This window comes from Haliotis asinina, chromosome 16 (genome assembly GCF_037392515.1).
Source record: "Haliotis asinina isolate JCU_RB_2024 chromosome 16, JCU_Hal_asi_v2, whole genome shotgun sequence".
In the NCBI taxonomy this organism is placed as follows: Eukaryota; Metazoa; Mollusca; class Gastropoda; order Lepetellida; family Haliotidae; genus Haliotis; species Haliotis asinina.
The window spans coordinates 39,926,266-39,944,386 of NC_090295.1; the positions used below are offsets into that span (position 1 = coordinate 39,926,266).

General features: G+C 42.2%; 1 protein-coding gene across 1 annotated transcript; it reads left to right on the forward strand.

Moving 5' to 3' along the window:
• Positions 1-314: 314 nt before the first annotated feature.
• LOC137267905 (endoglucanase E-4-like) lies at positions 315-17,020 on the forward strand. Its single transcript, XM_067802347.1, has 10 exons — positions 315-1,205; positions 4,059-4,217; positions 4,402-4,586; positions 9,747-9,906; positions 10,375-10,486; positions 13,086-13,233; positions 13,626-13,770; positions 14,320-14,485; positions 15,390-15,580; positions 16,613-17,020. The coding sequence occupies exons 1-10, from the start codon at positions 914-916 to the stop codon at positions 16,750-16,752; spliced, it is 1,698 nt and encodes a 565-aa protein (XP_067658448.1). The 5' UTR covers positions 315-913; the 3' UTR covers positions 16,753-17,020.
• The last annotated feature ends 1,101 nt before the right edge of the window (positions 17,021-18,121 follow it).

The following is an 18,121-nucleotide window of genomic DNA, read 5'->3' on the forward strand; positions in this document are numbered from 1 at the left end:
TTTCAAAGAAGGTCCCTTTATGTCAAGATTTCTCCGACTTTTAACACTGACTGCTGTCCGTTAAACATGTTAGATAGTTTCTTTGTTGTCACAAATCCTAAGCAAATATGCCACCTCACGAGTACAAATGGTCGAACAGCCGCGACATTAAGCTAAGTCTTAACAAAAGCTTGTTGGCACGCGGGCTGGTATACATAGTGGACGAAACTTCTTGTCGGCGAGTAGTTTTTCTTCCAGCTAGTGTTGCACTAAACGATACGTTCTCCACAGCAGGCAAGTGGCCACAACGCTAACTGCATTGCTAGCGGAATCTTCCCGGAGCGTGATCTTCTGTAAGCTTTTCCTCTTGGTAAATGATTGCTCAAGTCAGCGTGTATGGCTGTATGGGGAAAGGCGTAGATCGCGCCCTGGGTTGATCGCTCACTGGTGTCTTGACTTTCCTCGTGTTAGCAAAGTACATAGGAAATATGCGAACCTAATTACCCTAGGGTTCGATCGCCGGAAAACAGTTGGAGTTTGACAGTCGTGAACTATTGGGAAAATAAGAAACGGAAAAATGGAAAAAATATAAAAGGTGTATTTTTTTCTGTTAAGGGCTTTCGTTCAGGTGAACAGAAGCATTGCGGTGAGAGGATGTTTACACTGGAGGAATATGTGTAAGTTTAGTTTTGTATGTATGCTGAAACCAACTGGTATATGCGAGACACGACCAAGTTGTGTCATTGATTTTCACACACGAGGTGTGTGTGTGCTCGATTGACAGTTTTACACAAGTCTGGTAAAGATTTTCTCGCGGGGACTGTATGCATGGATTTGAGAACAGGTACTCAACGGCGGCTGCAGATATGAGAGGGCCTGTCTAGGTAGGAATGAACTCAAGCATCACCGTAAACCTGTCTCACTAGCTTCAGTCATGCTGCACACCCCGTTCTTTCTTCTCACTGGGTGCGTCGTCATTACTGTCGTTCATACTGTATTTCTTGTCCGTCCGTTCCTGAATGGCCGTATTCCGACAACTTTTGGGCTACCTCGACATAACTTTTGGCCATATATACCAATCATCCCCCCAGTAAAGGACAACAAAACTTACTATGGACTCCCAAAACACAACTTCTGGCCTTGGATCCCAGTCGTACCCCCCGAGGAAGAGGAGACGCCGGTTACCCCGCCAGGACCTACCCCGCCTTGGCCAGACCCCGAAGGAGGTAAGGGAAACTTGGAATTCGATATATTTATCGGCAATTAGGTGGTTGTAAATAAAATCTAGGCACCATTTCATTTTTGTCTACATTGCCAGGGCTGTACGTAAACTATATCTTACAAGTAATGAGAAAAATGGCCTCGTTATAGCCTAGTATGATAGCCATGGCAGTGGATGACATGAGATGTAGGCCTTCTTGACAGATTATTTTAAAGTTTTGGAAATGTTTGAAATATTTTTAAAACATGTTCATATATCAAGCGTTTCGCCTTTTCTGTTTCTCTCTGGTCACCGGATGTCATCACTTAGTTTCAGTGATACGCACTGCTCTTTTGCCTTTGGCGTGCGGTGAAGTCTGTGAACGGATAATCGAGGGTGTTTTTTTGTTTGGCGTTGACGATTCATTGTTTGGACACGTGACCATGGATGATACATGTTTTGCGTAAACTAATGTAAGACTAATTCGACAGAAATAACGTAATCTTTGATCAATGTTAGTTTGGTCTCATATTTCATAGGTGTATTTTATTCCGGAAAAATAAGTAGAAAATATTCTTTTAGAGAAACCCCAAAATCTTGCATGCATGCACACTGAGTGTAATACAGGCAGTCCGATGATATGAACAGTTGCATAGTTTTGTGACGGTGTCTTAACATTGTATAATTCAGGGGCCCGTTTCACGAAACTCTCGTAAGCCTAAGATCTCGTAACTTTTCTCGTAGCATCTATAGCTCCTGTGTTACAGTATAGGAGGTACAATGGCTACGAGAAAACATACGAGATCTTAGGCTACGAGCGTTTTGTGAAACGGGCCCCTGGACTCGAACAGATCAGAGGTTACTGTTATCACTCGTATTGTGTAGTGACATTTCGCCCACCTCTGACCCCCATACACACAAGATTAACCTCCAATTTTTCTTTTTTTTAAAAAAAAAAAAGACAAAAAAAAAAAGACAGACAGACAAACAAAACAAAGAAACCAACAAACAAAAGATTCACGTCAAGCAAAACATAGAATGAAAACCAAAATAAAGCCCAAAGACACAAACACACAAACAACAAAATGCAGTAAGCATGGTGGCGTCACTTGCAATGTATGCTGTTAGAATGTCTGGTCAGGAATGCTATACACTACACCGGTAACACACACCGATCATCCTATTTGCTTGTGTGTATTTTCCTGAACCCGTACAAAAGTGGTTTTGCAATGCAGCAGCGGCCTATAGGCAGACCAGACAATCAAGTGATGGTCCAGATAACCCCATGACACGATTTTGTCAAAACTAGGGGAAAAAGGGAAACGATCTGTTTAAATACGTTGGCGGTGTTCAAGCGCAGAAATTCTGCAATCAATAAAGAAACAAATCGTTAAAACATGTTTGTTTTACAACACAGTTGGGGACAATTCTTATGTTTCACAAGTAACAAGTAACCAGTAATAAAAGTACCGGTAGGAGCTGACGCAGTATGATTGATAAATATAGTCCGCTTGGCTCAAACGCCGACCGATGAATTGCAGTATAACTCGAAAACTAATAAGCATAACATACTCAATGAAACGCTCATCATAATCAAAACTTCATACCAACTCTGTAAGTTTTTTGCAGAATTTTGCCCTAAATTAACACTAAATCAACAAATCAAAAACAAATAACATTGGTCGGCACTAGGTATAATCATTCGCACTTTTAAGACAAACTGTATATTTGGTGAACCATTAGCACATAATCGTATAAACTAAGCGTACTGGGACGTGGCAGACATAGCAACTATTTGTTTTCAGGAAGTGACATGTGTCGTATCACGTGATCTCGTGTGAGGGTGTCCGTTCGCACTGAATACGTTCCGGGTTCGGACCCCTCACTGGTAGGTTAGGATCTACGTGCTGTGTTGGCACAGTTTATAAATCACTACGTGTTGCTTGAGGTCTTAGTGTTGAAGTTCGACACAACAATATCTCGATACACTCAACGTATAGTTACATACGTTGACTTCCTGCACCCCCAACCATTATTGGCCCTCAGTAATACCTGCTTGACACGTCATCGGTTCCCATTTGCGCAGATCAATGCTCATGCTGGTGATCACTGGATCGTCTGATCCAGACGATATTGTTTATAGACTACCGCCATATAAATGGACTATTGCTGAGTGTAGCGGTAAACAACAAAGCAACCAACCAACCTTACACTACAAGTATATCATCACCATACACGCACGCACACTCTTTGACGTTTCCTCCGCCAAGAACCACAAAAAAAAAAACAAACAAACAAAAAATCAACTAACACCCATAGTTTTTTTTTCTGAGGGTAACAATCCCCGCTTGATTGCATAAAACATTTGCACATGTTTTTACTGAAACATTTCCCCAGGAAATCGTGTTACTCTGAACACGTACAGCACTAACACATTCACGTTGTGTGCCGGCAGAAAAACAAGAACCGTTTTCTTTCCCCTCGTGCTGAACACGTTTTGTTAATAAACAGTTGATTTAAAACGTTTTCAAACATTTACATGCTTAATCTTGTTCAGAACAAATTACTGGGCAAGATTTCGCGATGCGAAGTATTCTCATTGGAACCTTTCTGTCATGCAATTTTAAGGCTATGTTCATTGCTTTTTATATTAACTCTAGTCGAGTGCGATAAATGCTCCAATTTTTGTTCTTGGTTACCGATTCACACCATGGGTCAACAAAACATATTTTTTTTTTTAAAAAAAAGAAACTTTGTTTCGTGATCCTACATGAGTTTTTGAACGTTTTTTTTGTTGATGACTTCTGGCTACTGGTTATAATTATGTTTTTTTCACGTATACAGTCTGTAACAGTGAGTGTCTGCGTGTCTGTTCCAGGCTACAACTACGGAGAGGCCATGTACAAATCAATTCTCTTCTACGAGGCCCAGAGGTCAGGGTACCTCCCGGACGACAATCGGATCACGTGGAGAGACAACTCGGCCACTAATGACAGGGGGATGTTTGGAGAAGACCTCACCGGAGGCTGGTATGACGGTGAGTGAGTGAGTGCGTTGGTCAGGAAGAAAGGAGGGAAGGAACCTGTATCAAAGCTATCTCTAACCATCCCAGTCAAGACAGGCCTCGGTATCTCATGGTTGCCGGAAATGTTGAATTTTACTGGAGATCCGTGGTAAGTCTCTGCGACTTGTCTCACTCACCCGACTTTCTGGTATTGCAGCTGGCGACTACGTGAAGTTCGGGTTCCCGATGGCGGGGGCGACGACGATGTTGCTATGGGGGTTCCTGGAATTCAAGGAGGCGTACGAGGGGACGGGTCTCCTGGAGGACATGTACGACTGTGTCAAGTGGCCACTTGATTACTTCCAGAAAGCTCACCCTACCAAATACGAGTTCTATGCCCAGGTAAGTACAGGTTTTAGTAGAAGTTGGCGTGTCAGATACCTAGACTTGTACTTCTTATGGTTTTCAGCACAAATTTGTCTTTTACGCCAAGTCATATAAGTTTGGGCAGACACTCGAGACTTTACATCTTTGACGATGGTATATGTACTAACGAGCAAAAGAAACGATACCAAGTCGAAATCACTGATATTCCATGACGACATTCGGAAAATGAAAACGCCCATTCACTTCTTGTTAAAATTCACTTTCCTTTCTAACTCTGGTTGTTTGCCCGTTTGTTTAGTTCCCATTTCAACAGGGAACAGACAGACGGTAGAATATTGAAATGTTGATCTCGACATTGGTGCGGTTTACAAACAACCAAGCTATTTCTCCGGGTGGGTACATGGTGGGCGAGCTGGCTAAGGCGCCAGGCTAGTGATCCAGCGAGGTTTCGGTTTCGGGATCGAGCCAACCTGTGACCAGGTGTAAAAACCTTAGAGTCAACTTGGTGTGCATACTCTTTCAGTGTTGTCACAACATCTAGTGTAAGTGCACAACCCTGTGCACTTAAAAGAAACCACGAATCCGTTGGTATATGACCAGATGCTGGCCACATGACCATGTGCATACACCTAGATGCGGGTAGAGCAACGTGCAGTAAACTTGGACAAAGTACTGTGACTACGTGTCCCAGTCCACCCAGCTGTGAATTGGGTACCTTGTTATAATGAGAGAGACACAATATACTCGGTGCGCCTAGTGGCAGCAAGAGTTGTATACTCCCCAGGGAGCTGAGATTGAAATACGATGTGCTGTTGAGATTGACACCCAGTGATCGAGGGAAAAATACCAGCGGCTTGAGCATGCACTTGTGCATGGGTATGTGCGCTATATGAATATCCTATATTGTATCGTGAGTGGGGGTGGGATGGCATTGAAGGTAAACCAATCAACAGGTTTGTGCTGTGTTAGGATCAATAGGGTATTATCGACTTGCATGTTTTTGTAGTTATTATTAGCGATAGGGTTTCTGGGGGAAGTATAGGTCGCAGTAAGATTTACTTGCAAAAACCTACAAAAGAAAATGGTGTGTCATCAAACCCATCTGAGAGGACTGTACGTCGTAAAGGTCAAATAGACAGGATCAGATGTAGCCCAAACCAACTAAATCCAGGATCGAATGTCGTAAAGGCAAGAAAGATCATCGATTGTAGTAAAGACCAACTAAAGAAAATCGGTTGTCGTAAAGACCGGCGCTTTAAAGAGGATCGATTGTCGTAATCCACTGTTAGCAGATCACCGCTATATAGGAGGAATATTGTACACAACGGCTTCTAACAACATTCATTCATTATTAGCCAGTCATGTTTTGTGCATACTTTTTATTTGTTTTTTCCCCTGATTTCCTGCGGTTCTGTAATGACGACATGGCTTCATGACAACCTACTATCTACTCCATCATTGTGTTCATGGACAATCAGAGGGAGATCGTGGGAAATACGACGGGCGTTTAAAACGTAGTCAGTCAATCTATAATGTTTGAAAAGCTTACGTTTTATTTTGAAAGAATCATTAGCACAGCCATACCAAACATCTCATATATATATGGATAATGTGGTCATCACAGCACATTGGGGTATAATATTTCAATATACGAGGGTTGGCTGAAAAGTTCTCAGCCTGAGTGGTTTTTCCCCACCAGGTAGAGACAGGTGTTTGCCACCAATGAGGACAATCATTTAGTGAATCATAGACACAAGAACTACAAACGTACTAATAGTTTTATCCCAACTACAGCTCTTTTGGTAAACCTACCCTCTGAAATCATCAGAAATGGACAAAACTGAATTCAGGGCAGTCATCAAGTACTTGCAAAAGAAAGGGATGTCCCCAACACAGATACATGCTGACATGGTCTCCACTCTAGGGGATGATGCTCCTTCATTTTCCACAGTAAAGAAGTGGGCTGCAGAATTTAAGCGTGGCAGACAAAGCCTTGATGATGACCCACGCTCAGGAAGGCCTTCAACAGCAACCACTCTAGAAAACATCACGCGAGTGCTCGATATGTTGATGGATGATCGACGATTGACTATTCGACATATTGCTAGTGTAGTGGGCATCTCTCATGAGAGGGTTGAGCATATTATCACCAACGAATTAGGAATGACTAAAGTTTCTGCAAGATGGGTGCCAAAGCTCTTGACAGCAGGACAGAAACGTGTCAGGTTCCAGACGTCCCTTGACAATTTGCGTCGTTTTGCAGCAGATTTTGTGGCACGATTTGTAACCATGGATGAGACCTGGATACATCACTTTCAACCAGAAACAAAACTACAGTCAAAACAGTGGAAGCATCCTGATTCACCAGCTCCGAAGAAAGCCAAGTCTGTTCCTTCAGCTGGAAAGGTGATGGCATCAGTCTTTTGGGATTCCAGGGGCATTCTGCTCATTGATAATCTTGAAAAAGGTCAAACTATCAACGGCAGATACTATGCTGTTCTACTGAACCAGTTGCGAGAAGCAATCAAAGCCAAACGACGAGGGATGATCGCTAAAGGTGTCCTCTTCCACTAAGACAATGCGCCTGTTCACAAATCGGTGGTGGCCAGGTCAACAATCCGCGATTGTGGCTTTGAGCTCATTGACCATCCTCCTTATTCACCTGATTTGGCTCCTTCTGAGTTCCACCTGTTCCCCAAAATGAAAAAGGAACTCGCCGGTCGCCATTTTGCAAGTAATGCCAGCACCGCTGGCAAAAGTGTGTGAACTTGGAAGGGGACTATGTAGAAAAATAAATTACAAACGTGGACTTTGTAACTTTTTTTCACAGTGAGGCTTAGAACTTTTCAGCCAACCCTCGTATGTTGAAAGTTGACACTTGTGTGACCATTCAATATTTAGTTTGGACCCTAGGCATCATGTATGAATGATCGAAAACATTAGAATATGTTATATCCTTATGATTATCACATCTGAAAGGAAGATGGATAGTGTCCCCAAATTAAGCTCTTTCAGTAAACTTGAAGGGGGATTCACTTTAACAAGCGAATGTAGTTTCAAATTGCTTCTTTAAGCACTCGAATATCTCTGTTTGATTCCACAGACTTCCGCCTATCTCAAACACAGAAAATGTTGCTTGCATGCTTTGTTACTGATGATTGTCGCGCATTTGTTGCAGATTTTGGGGCTTATTTTAGTTCTTTGTGTGTGTGTGTGTGTGTGTGTGTGTGTGTGTGTGTGTGTGTGTGTGTGTGTGTGTGTGTGTGTGTGATTGTTTGTGTGTGTGGTGGAGATCGTGAGCTTTGAACATAGCATAATCAATGTTCTTGAGATGGACAGATTGTGTGTAGAATGTAGAATAATAAAACATAAAAACAGCAGCATTTGTATCATTTTCTAGGTGTGACCGACTATGTTTTGACTTACATCGTAGCGGAAATATTTCAAGCTGAATACCTACATTTTCGCGGATGTGTCATGAGAAACAACACTAATAGTTTGTTGTTTCTAACAAGATATAGAATGCACACGTTTAAAAGGCTTTAAAGGAAGCAGAATTCTGCATTTTCGACTACATACTGCTCATATCAAGTTGATACCCATGAACATGCGTTAGAATTGATGTTCAGCAACCCATTCTTGTCATGAGAGGCGACTAACGGGATTGGGTGGCCAGGCTTGCTTTACACGTCATCGTATCTCAGTTGCCTACATCGATGCTGATGCTCTTGCTGATGATCAGTGGATTGTCTGGCCCAGATTTGATTATTTACAGACCGTCACCATATAGCTGAAATACGGCTGACAGCGGCGTAAAACTAAACTCACTCATTCACTTATGAATTTCAGTGCATATTTCACACAGGTGTGTACAGGTACGTTCTGTACCTGATTTTGTGCTTTGCTTCCTGGGTAAGATCTAATATAGTTTTGTTAACTTTGTAAAAAAACTTCCGTTACATGTGATGGAAGACTACGCCTAAATGAACATGTCCCGGTCGTGACTTTCTCTGAAATATTCTCCCGCTATCGCAAATAGTTTCCATACAGTTCATCTGTATTGACATCCGACCATGTCAAGATCACATTCTAGGACGTATCGAGGTGTTTGTGTGTAGGATAATACACCAGGAAGTGCTCTGCTTCAAGGTTAAACCCACTTTGCGTCAGTATTTTCCAGGTCAGCCTAATGCATCACATCAAACAAATGTCCCTGAAAAATAAATCATCCGGGAGGTTAATCGCAAAGTATAGCCTGTTAACATGGCGAGGTCATCACCTTGGTGAAACCGAACCTTGTTTATGCGACACCCTTCGTTGTCCGGAATGTCCGCCCGGGTGTAGAAGGTCTGGTGTTCGATTCAAAACCGTCTGACAAGCATGTCGGCTGGGTGTCAGTATACTGTGTCTGAGTAGCGTATACATAATGTATATGCAACACGATAATTAAGTGGGCTAGCGATACAAAACCAGCTGTAATCCGGAGTAGTACGTACGCACACGCACACGCACACGCACACGCACACGCACACGCACACGCACACGCACACACACACGTGCATGCTGTGTTAGTGGAATGTTCTTGATTGCCATATTCAACCTCATTTCACCTGAGCATATTAACCATAATATTTCCAATCGCGGACACGTATACTTTAGTATTTACATACTCGCCTATCTTCTGATGCCTCCTTAATCCAATCACCTTTAAAAGCATTTGCAGGCGGGGTGTAGTGGACAAAGCGTTCGCACGCTGAAGACCCGGGTTCGATTCCCCTCATGGGTACAATTTGTGAATTATTACCAAAAAAATACCAAAAACGGCATAAAATCTAACTCACACAACCCATTTGTTCAAATAAGCGAAGATTCTCTTCTCTCTATTCAGTAGAACGTGGCAACATTGCACATAGTACCGGCAGATTACACAGGGCTACAGTAAAAACAGATTATTTGGCTTTTTTGCGCACCTTCATTGATCTTCATCTTTGTCAAATATGGCGGCATTTCCGGTTGTCATTTACTTCGACACTGATGCAGGAAACCATTATTAACATGAATCCCACTATCCTCCATGGATGACTGTACAACAAAATGTCCGTTCAATGTAGCCATGTTTGTAAAACAAGCAATACAGTTTACTTTACTTCTGATTTATGCTGCGCTATATTCAAGGTAGGTGACCCCTATGTAGATCACAGCTTTTGGGGAAGACCGGAAGATATGGATATGTACAGACCGTCGTATCGCTTGACACCGGAACGACCCGGAAGTGACGTCGTTGGAGAAACGGCGGCTGCTTTGGCTGCAGGATTTGTTGCGTTTAAACGAAGAGGTACGTCATGTGCTGCAGTTATATTTGATATATTCACACCCGTCTTTTTTGTGTAACTCTATTTTCAGTTCCACTGGTGCCATTAGCAGCAATTAGAATTTATGTAGACATCAGGTGAACTATTTTCGTCGAAAGAGACCTCGTGTCAGATTCATGGTGAAACATCTTTACGTCGAACAGTATTAATTTCGTCTTCCTTTGAACGCTATGACAAATACCAGGGACAATTGGACAACCGACTGGCATTTCTGTACATAAGCGGCTTCAGAGTAATGCACGTTCAGGTTTTGTGCTAAATACTCTTCATCAAAGAAACCGGAAGAGCGTTGTAATTCTAATGCTTTTAAGTCCTTGTCTGTAGCTTTTAAGATGCCATTGTGCAAACAGCTTAGTTTCCATGATGCAGACAAACACATAGTTGATGGTAACGTTTGAATCGTGTGATGTATGATTCGACATTTATTCTAGACCCTGTTTATGCGGCGGAACTACTTCGGCACGCGGAGGAACTTTTCGACTTTGCTGAGCGATATCGAGGAAAGTACAGTGACAGCATCCCTATTGTGGAGGAATTCTACTCGTGAGTTGGTAGCTTTTAATCGTTATTTTGTGTCGGAAAGGATGTGACTATTTTTTGAAGTGCGATGTCAATGGGATAATAGAGATTGTGGTCAATCGCCCATTGTATTGTATGTCCATTCTATAACGGGACAGTGGGATAGGGTGGCAGGATAGCATATTGGTTAAAGCGTTGGTTGGTTCGTTGGTTCGTCCCAGGTTCGATTCCCCACGATATTGCGGACACGTATCCGTTGGTAGTTATATACTCGCCTATCCTCTGAACCAATCAACGTTAAAAGCATTTGTGTGCGGTTGGGTAGCCCAGTTGTGAAAGCGTTCGCTCGTAACGCTGAAGACCCGGGTTCGATTCCCCACATAGGTACAATGTGTGAAGCCCATTTCTGGTGTCCCCCGCAGTGATACTACTGGATGATTGCTACACCAGTGTAAAACCAAACTCACTCACTCACTCCATCCTATCACAACACATCATCTGGTCATGGCACCCATAGTTTCGTTTTAGACAGTTGCACCACCACCTCCATCGCACCTACGTCTACAGTACTCGGTGCTTAGCAACGTTTCGGTTTTTTTATTATGACAGAATGGAGACATAGTCCATGTACATGGGATGCATGCGAGTATCATAAGTGTTTCTCTTCAGAAATGTCATAACCCTTTCCATGCACAAGAAATCCTGGTAGAAGAACTGATTCTAACTGCCATATTATATTTTTGTGTTTATGGGTAACTAATAATTCGTAATGAAACCAGGTGTTTCCCCATCGTTGACACCTGTCACAAACACACGGGTAAAACAAGAGTCTCTCGTCGATCTTGGACAAATTATAAAAAAACATGGTCATTTACAACACAAAGGCCATGAAACCCGCACCTGTACATTCTTAAGGAACGCGCGACATACAGGGAAAATTTGCTGTCCGAAAGGAGCCGTTATTTCTGTGCAATGTTTCGGTCTGAATCGGAATCTTTTTGAGATCTAAGTAAAAATCACAACCATAATTCATTGGTGTTGGAACAACTTTTGCAGGTGGTTCCAGTGCCCCGCTACAGCTTCGCCCGTATCAGTGTAATAATGGTGGCTCACCTTGACCTTGATTGAATAGAGTATTCAACCAACCCGTCCTTTAGGGCGTGTGCTTCTGTTTTGTCACTGACTATTTTATGATAAACCACCCAGAAAATGACAGAAATGATATTATTATTTTCAGCAACGTCACATTCAAACCACTTAAAACAAAGCTGTTACTTTCCCCCGCAACTGTGTATATCTCAGGCTGACGTGCTGTTTATTAGATTTTACGGTAGTGTACTTTCTAGTAATCCGAGGCACGCCTCCACGAACGTACCGAACGCTGTGAAAGGGATTTACTTGACACGAACGTAAATTGTTGGGGAACTCTTCATACCCAGATTCATGGCTTCATATCATCATTTATTCACACGGAAAAGCGGGGCGCAGTTCACACTGCAAGGGATTAATGCGTACGTCATCTCAAACAAGGAAAACAGTAGTGAATGACATATATGATCCTTCATAGCTTCATATCCCCACACAATACCGCGTACATGTAGCGAAGGATATACCCCACACCTAAAGTGAGGGGCATTGTGGTCAGAGGCCGAAGTACATTGACAACAACTGAGACAGGTGCTGCTGTTGTTGGTGCCGTCGGATCACCTTAACCTACTACCCACTAATGTATTATACACCTGTTGAAAATATGTAAAGTCTCCCAAACGTAAAAGCTCGCTCTCAAAACACTCATGCATCTAGACTGTCCATCACTCCTTATAAATAAACACGTGCAAATATCAAACTCATTCACCCAGACTGTCCATCACTCCTTATAAATAAACACGTGCAAATATCACACTCATTCACCCAGATATGACATCACTCATTATAAACACGTGCAAATATCACAGCAAGACAGTTCCGGTTGTATCATAAACCTGAGTTCATTATTCATAAATAAATTAGGTGTTTATAAAAATGTTAGCGTATATTACGTGAAATACCTTTAACTGTATTTTTCTCCAGTTTGTGTTGACCCGTGAATATTCGGGTTAGAATTGAATAGTGCTTGTTGTTAGAGGCGACTTAGTGGTCAGGTTCGCTGACATGGTTGACATATGTTATTGTATCCCTATCGCGTAGATCGATGCGCATGCTGTTGATAAATATTGTCTGGTCTAGACTTAATTATTTACAGACCGCCGCCATATCGCTGGAGTATTGCTGAGTGGCGTAAAACTAAAGTCACTCACTCACTCAGTATGTGCCTTTTCTCGTGTGTGAAATTAAGATCAAAATTACCTATTTATCGGGAAGAATAAGTTATCTCTTCGTACATCAATATTTGACACACATTCGGATTGATTGCAGGTTAAACAATCACAAGAAAATGACGACTTTATTATATTTATAACTAGTTTTCCTCAAACAATATATCAGCGATCTGTGATCTCCATAACTGTTCCTTTTCTTCCTGCTGAACCACAATTTTCAACAAATAAAGACGATGTTGCGTGGAAACAGTTACAAAACATCACGGAACACTTCCGAACGTTCGTAATGTCCTTATTTTACCCAGGTCGTCCGGCTACCGTGACGAGTTGACGTGGGCGGCAGCGTGGCTGTACCGCGCCACCGGCTTGAGGAAGTACCTCGTGGCGGCCGAGCGGAACTACGACCGGGGAAGCTGGGCCCAGTCCTGGGATGAAAAGACTGCAGGGGCCACGGTAAGATGGCGCAGTCACGCGGAAAACACGCGTCACTGTCCATAAACACACAACAAAACTAAAGGAAAGTACATTCTTTTGCTGATGTCCGGGTAAGCAAGAAAGTCATTAAACTAAATGAATACTGAAAGTAATTGCATACCTATCGGGTACTTTTATAAGGCTGGCTGGAGCCCCATGCAGTTTGCAGTTTAAATGTAAAGAGTGCACCATGTGAACCTAAGGCACGATAGAAACAGCTTCATACCTACATCAGGATCGCGGCGAAAATGGTAAACATATAAGGGCCCGTTCAAATTTCATCATCAACCCCCTGCACAATCAGTACAATTTTTGGGTTGGGTTACCTCCCTTATTAAGCCGTTCCATTGCGATGTAATATTATTTTACAGGTGTTGCTTTACAAGCTGACGAAGCAGCGACGGTATCGACGAGAGATCGAGGACTTGATGCGGGACTGGCTCCCTGGGGGGTCCGTCGACTACACCCCTAAAGGACTGGCTTTCAGGCAGAGATGGGGATCCCTCAGATACTCCGGTAGGTGTCGCAGCAGAATGTATTTTTTAAGCAGTTTGTTAAGTTATCAGGCGTTTTGACAACAGGTATGTGTGTTTTTGACTCGTCATTCACAATCAAAACGAGTTTTTGGGACAGACGAGTCACCTTTGCACTTGTAGCGTACATGTAATTAGGATGCTCAAGTTGCATATATACATTTAGAGGATCGGTGAAAACAAATTGAAAAATATTGTGGTTTTGGACGAAGTGGTATACCCCACAGTAATTGTATTTGGATGACCACGTAGTAGCTTACCACGAATTAGCTTGTTACTGAAACAGGCAATTCGATTTTGCGATCTCCAACCAAAATTTTGCCGTGTCATCAATTAATAAAAGCAATGAGTACTTACCATTTTGATGGAATAGTGAAAAACATGACGTACTCACTCACTAGTCCCATCAGCCATTGTGACCACAAAACCCCTCCTTTCCTCACAGGTCCCGTGGCGGGGTATCTCGTGAAAGCACGCAGCACAGTACTGCGAAGAAGCTTAACTATAGAATAATGTTGTTATTCTATTGCAGCCAACATGGCTACCGTTGCTCTGGTAGCAGCCAACCAGGGCATCAAACCCGACTTGTACCGGAAATGGGCTAAAGACCAGATTCACTATATGCTGGGGGAGGGCGGTAGGAGCTACGTCGTCGGCTTTGGCTTTAATCCCCCTACACGACCCCACCATGCTTCCAGGCAGGTCAAGTAGTCCACTGCTCCAAGGTCCTACTGAAGAAGGCCATCATCTCACTCATTGACCATACTATACTATTTTACACTTATATCAGAATGTATATTGTGCATATGTGTATAGTGTACATGCATTTATGACTCAGTCATTTAGTAAAAAAACAAACACATACACGATGAATTCAATCCGTCATTTTGTCACCGTCATTGTGTCTTCCATAAAGACTATAGAAAGCTTTTCTGAAGCATTGAATGCTGCAGTCCGGATCAAATTCCCTATAGTAACACAATTTGATTGTGGTTGCCATTATCACATTTTGAACACTTTCATACCACATAATTGGGTTAATTCTGCTTTTCGGGAGGGTGTATGATGGGGATGTTGTTTTATGCAAAAGCATCTCCTGTGTAAAATGTGAGTGACTCCCCAAATCCCCCTAAAATATATGTACAAAGTAAGAGACCCTCTGCATGTTGCATGTCGTGTACAAGATCAATGACCCCTCTCCATCTCATGTTTCAAAATAAAGTATATTCTTTAAATATTGTTATTTACAAAATTGCTGCTCCCCTCAGTACAGGTGCACAAAACTGATGATTCCCTACCTCCCCACGACAAACCCCTTAAAATAATCCAACCTCCTCCCTCACCTCCTCCCCACACCCCGAGGTATAAACCAATAAATTGAATGGTCCCTTATTACAACACATTTGAACTACAATGCAGCTGTACACTGGGTGTGCCTTTACCATTACTTACATATTTACGATATAACTGTTTTAGGTAAGTTCGAGTTTGTTTTTGAGCATGGGACAATGGTCAATAACACACTTGAACACAAACCACATGTTTGGCAGCACCAGTTCAGAACCATTGTTACCGGAACATTTTACCATTTACTTTTGGCAGCTCATGCGACCCTAGTCCCTGGCCTTGCACGTGGTCGGACTTCTTTAAGTCAGAAGCCAACACCCACACGCTGTATGGAGCTCTGGTGGGCGGGCCGGATATCTACGACAACTTCGTGGACGACAGAGCCGACTACATCCACAATGAGGTTACCACGGACTACAACGCAGGTTTCCAGTCGGCCGTGGCGGGTACGTGTCTGTTCCATGCCAATAAACCACCCGAAGAAGGATTGGCAAGATAGACCATTAAGCACCATGTTTGTTGCAAAGTGTGAAAGGGATGGGTGGCCTTAGTATTTGCTGAGTGGAGGCAGAACATGTGGGTCTGTGCTAATGATACTTATCACTGAATTGTCGTGTCCACATTGTTTCAAGGCAGGTGTGTCGCGAGGAAACCCTTCTGCTGTGCGGCGCCACTCTCACTGACATTATAGATAACAATTGAGCCTGGCAAACCACGTGCTGACTGACCCTTTCAGTGATGTTCAGTAATCAGCGCATAAGTTTCAGTTGCGTACATCGATGCTCATGCTGTTGATCCCTGGATTGTCTGGTCCAGACTCGATTATTTACAGACCACTGCCATAACGCTGAATGCAGCGTAAAACTAAACTCACCCACTCTTATCCACGAAAAGGGCAACACTGAGTTCTTACTTCGGTAATAAGCAGTATTATCGAACCATTGTAATGTTGAAGATGTGAAGACATTTCATTGAAGCTGGTTATTCTGTGTTGTTGACCTACTGATGTGTGTAATGAACCCTGTGTATGCAAATCATTAATGGCTGCAGATTTCCATGGGTATAACATTCAACCAGCTCCAACTTCCGGTTTAACCAGGAAGACTGACCTCCCATATACATACTCCATGAATTATCCCACCCAGTGATGTATTCCTGCGCGGGACCTACAACAGGACGTTTCTTGAACAAATAGATCCTTGGTACACTTCAAGTCTACTATTTGTATGAAATGGATTATTTACATTTCATTCAATGATTCATTTCTTGCGCGTTAAGGTCATTCGGGAAATAAAATGTTTTTCAGAGTTGCGTCCCTTGACCCAGACGGAATCGTAATTTAAATTCACAATAATTGTCCTTGGGACAAACTCTGGTCAAATATGCTTAATGTATTAACCGGAAATATATTCCAGCCCTTTCTTACAACATCAAGCGGTTGGTTCTCACATCCATGTTATTCCCCTGGTGTGTTTTAGGTCTGAAGGTGCTAGAGATGGAGAAACGGGCGGCAGAGGGCAAAGCGACAATCAGATTGACCACACCCACACTGGCCGAGATACGATCAGTGGAAAAGCACAGTCAACCGCTTGTTCGACTTGTCAGAACTTCGAAATAACAAACGCTCACATTAGGGAGATCCAAGAACGTTCTCCATCTGATTTTCGACTTAAAGGGACACGTTATCGGGTAGTGCGTGTTTTGAGAAGAAATCTTTAGCTACATATAACAGAAGTTGACACAACAGAGAGAGAGGGGATTAGCATGTGAAGCGCCTGTAAAATATCGTACATCTCACAGGTATCTTCTGACGGTGTGCTATTGACAGCTGTAAATAGTGTGTATATATTTTTGTACCAAAGTGTATAATAAATACTTGAATAGTGTAAGTGTTTGACTTTTATTGACCCTAGGACATGTTTATTTTATTTATTTATTTATTTAATAATTGCACCTGCGTTACTATAGAGATCTAGATTTGTTCATATCTATGAAACGAAGCCCAAAATATTTGCAACTTTAATCTCGCTTTACTTTGAACGTTTATGAATGGCTAAATCTACGTATGAAAGAAAATAAAACGTATTCAAGAAATCAGTAATATATGAATTTACATCAAGATTATTTGCTGTCAAATTTAATGATTTTGAATCCATAACACCGATTGCACTGCAAGCAGATGGAGCAGAAAACCTCAGGACAGTTTGAATCAGAATCAATATATTGTTACTTTTAAGAACATTTAATACATAACCGTGAAGTAATAAACGAAATGTAACAGAAGAACTTAATACCAAGTGCTTAGGTTTTCTTGAAGATTCATTAGAACCTTTCTCCGTCCACCGACACGGCAAGAGAGCAGATGAATAAGCAGTTGGTACAGTCTGAGTTCGAGTCGGCGGAAATAACAAAATTGTTTTTAAATATGAGGTCGGCGGCCAGTTGACAGTCAGTCAGGCGATTAGAAACATAGAAATGAAAAAAAATGCTTCCGATCGGTAAGAAAACGGGCTAAGACCGGAAAGAAATATAGCTTAATGAACTGTCTAAAGTTAAGAGGCATATCTTGTAATAAAGGTAAAGCATTTGATTTGGTGTCCATTATTCAACGTGTTTGAATACGGACGCGTATCCAAGGTGTAAGGTGAAATTTACCTTACAAACCTCACGCGGTAATGACGCTTAAATGCTAAGATAGGTAATGCCGGACTAGTGATAGTGATGATCAGACATGTTTTCACAACTACTGGAACTTTGGAAGAAAGCAAAAACCTAACCAAAACTTGCGAACTGAAATATTTCTTTTAATGAAGCTGATTTTCAGTGTTAAGTTTATCGGAGCGTTCATTTGTCCGGAAAGTGTCCGAGGAATTTGCCATCATCACTACGTTCAGTTTTTCTCTTGACACGTTCTCGACGGGTATACAGTTGGGTAGTTGTATATCCGTGACACCTAGTTGCTGAATCTTGATTGCCTTTTTTTTATA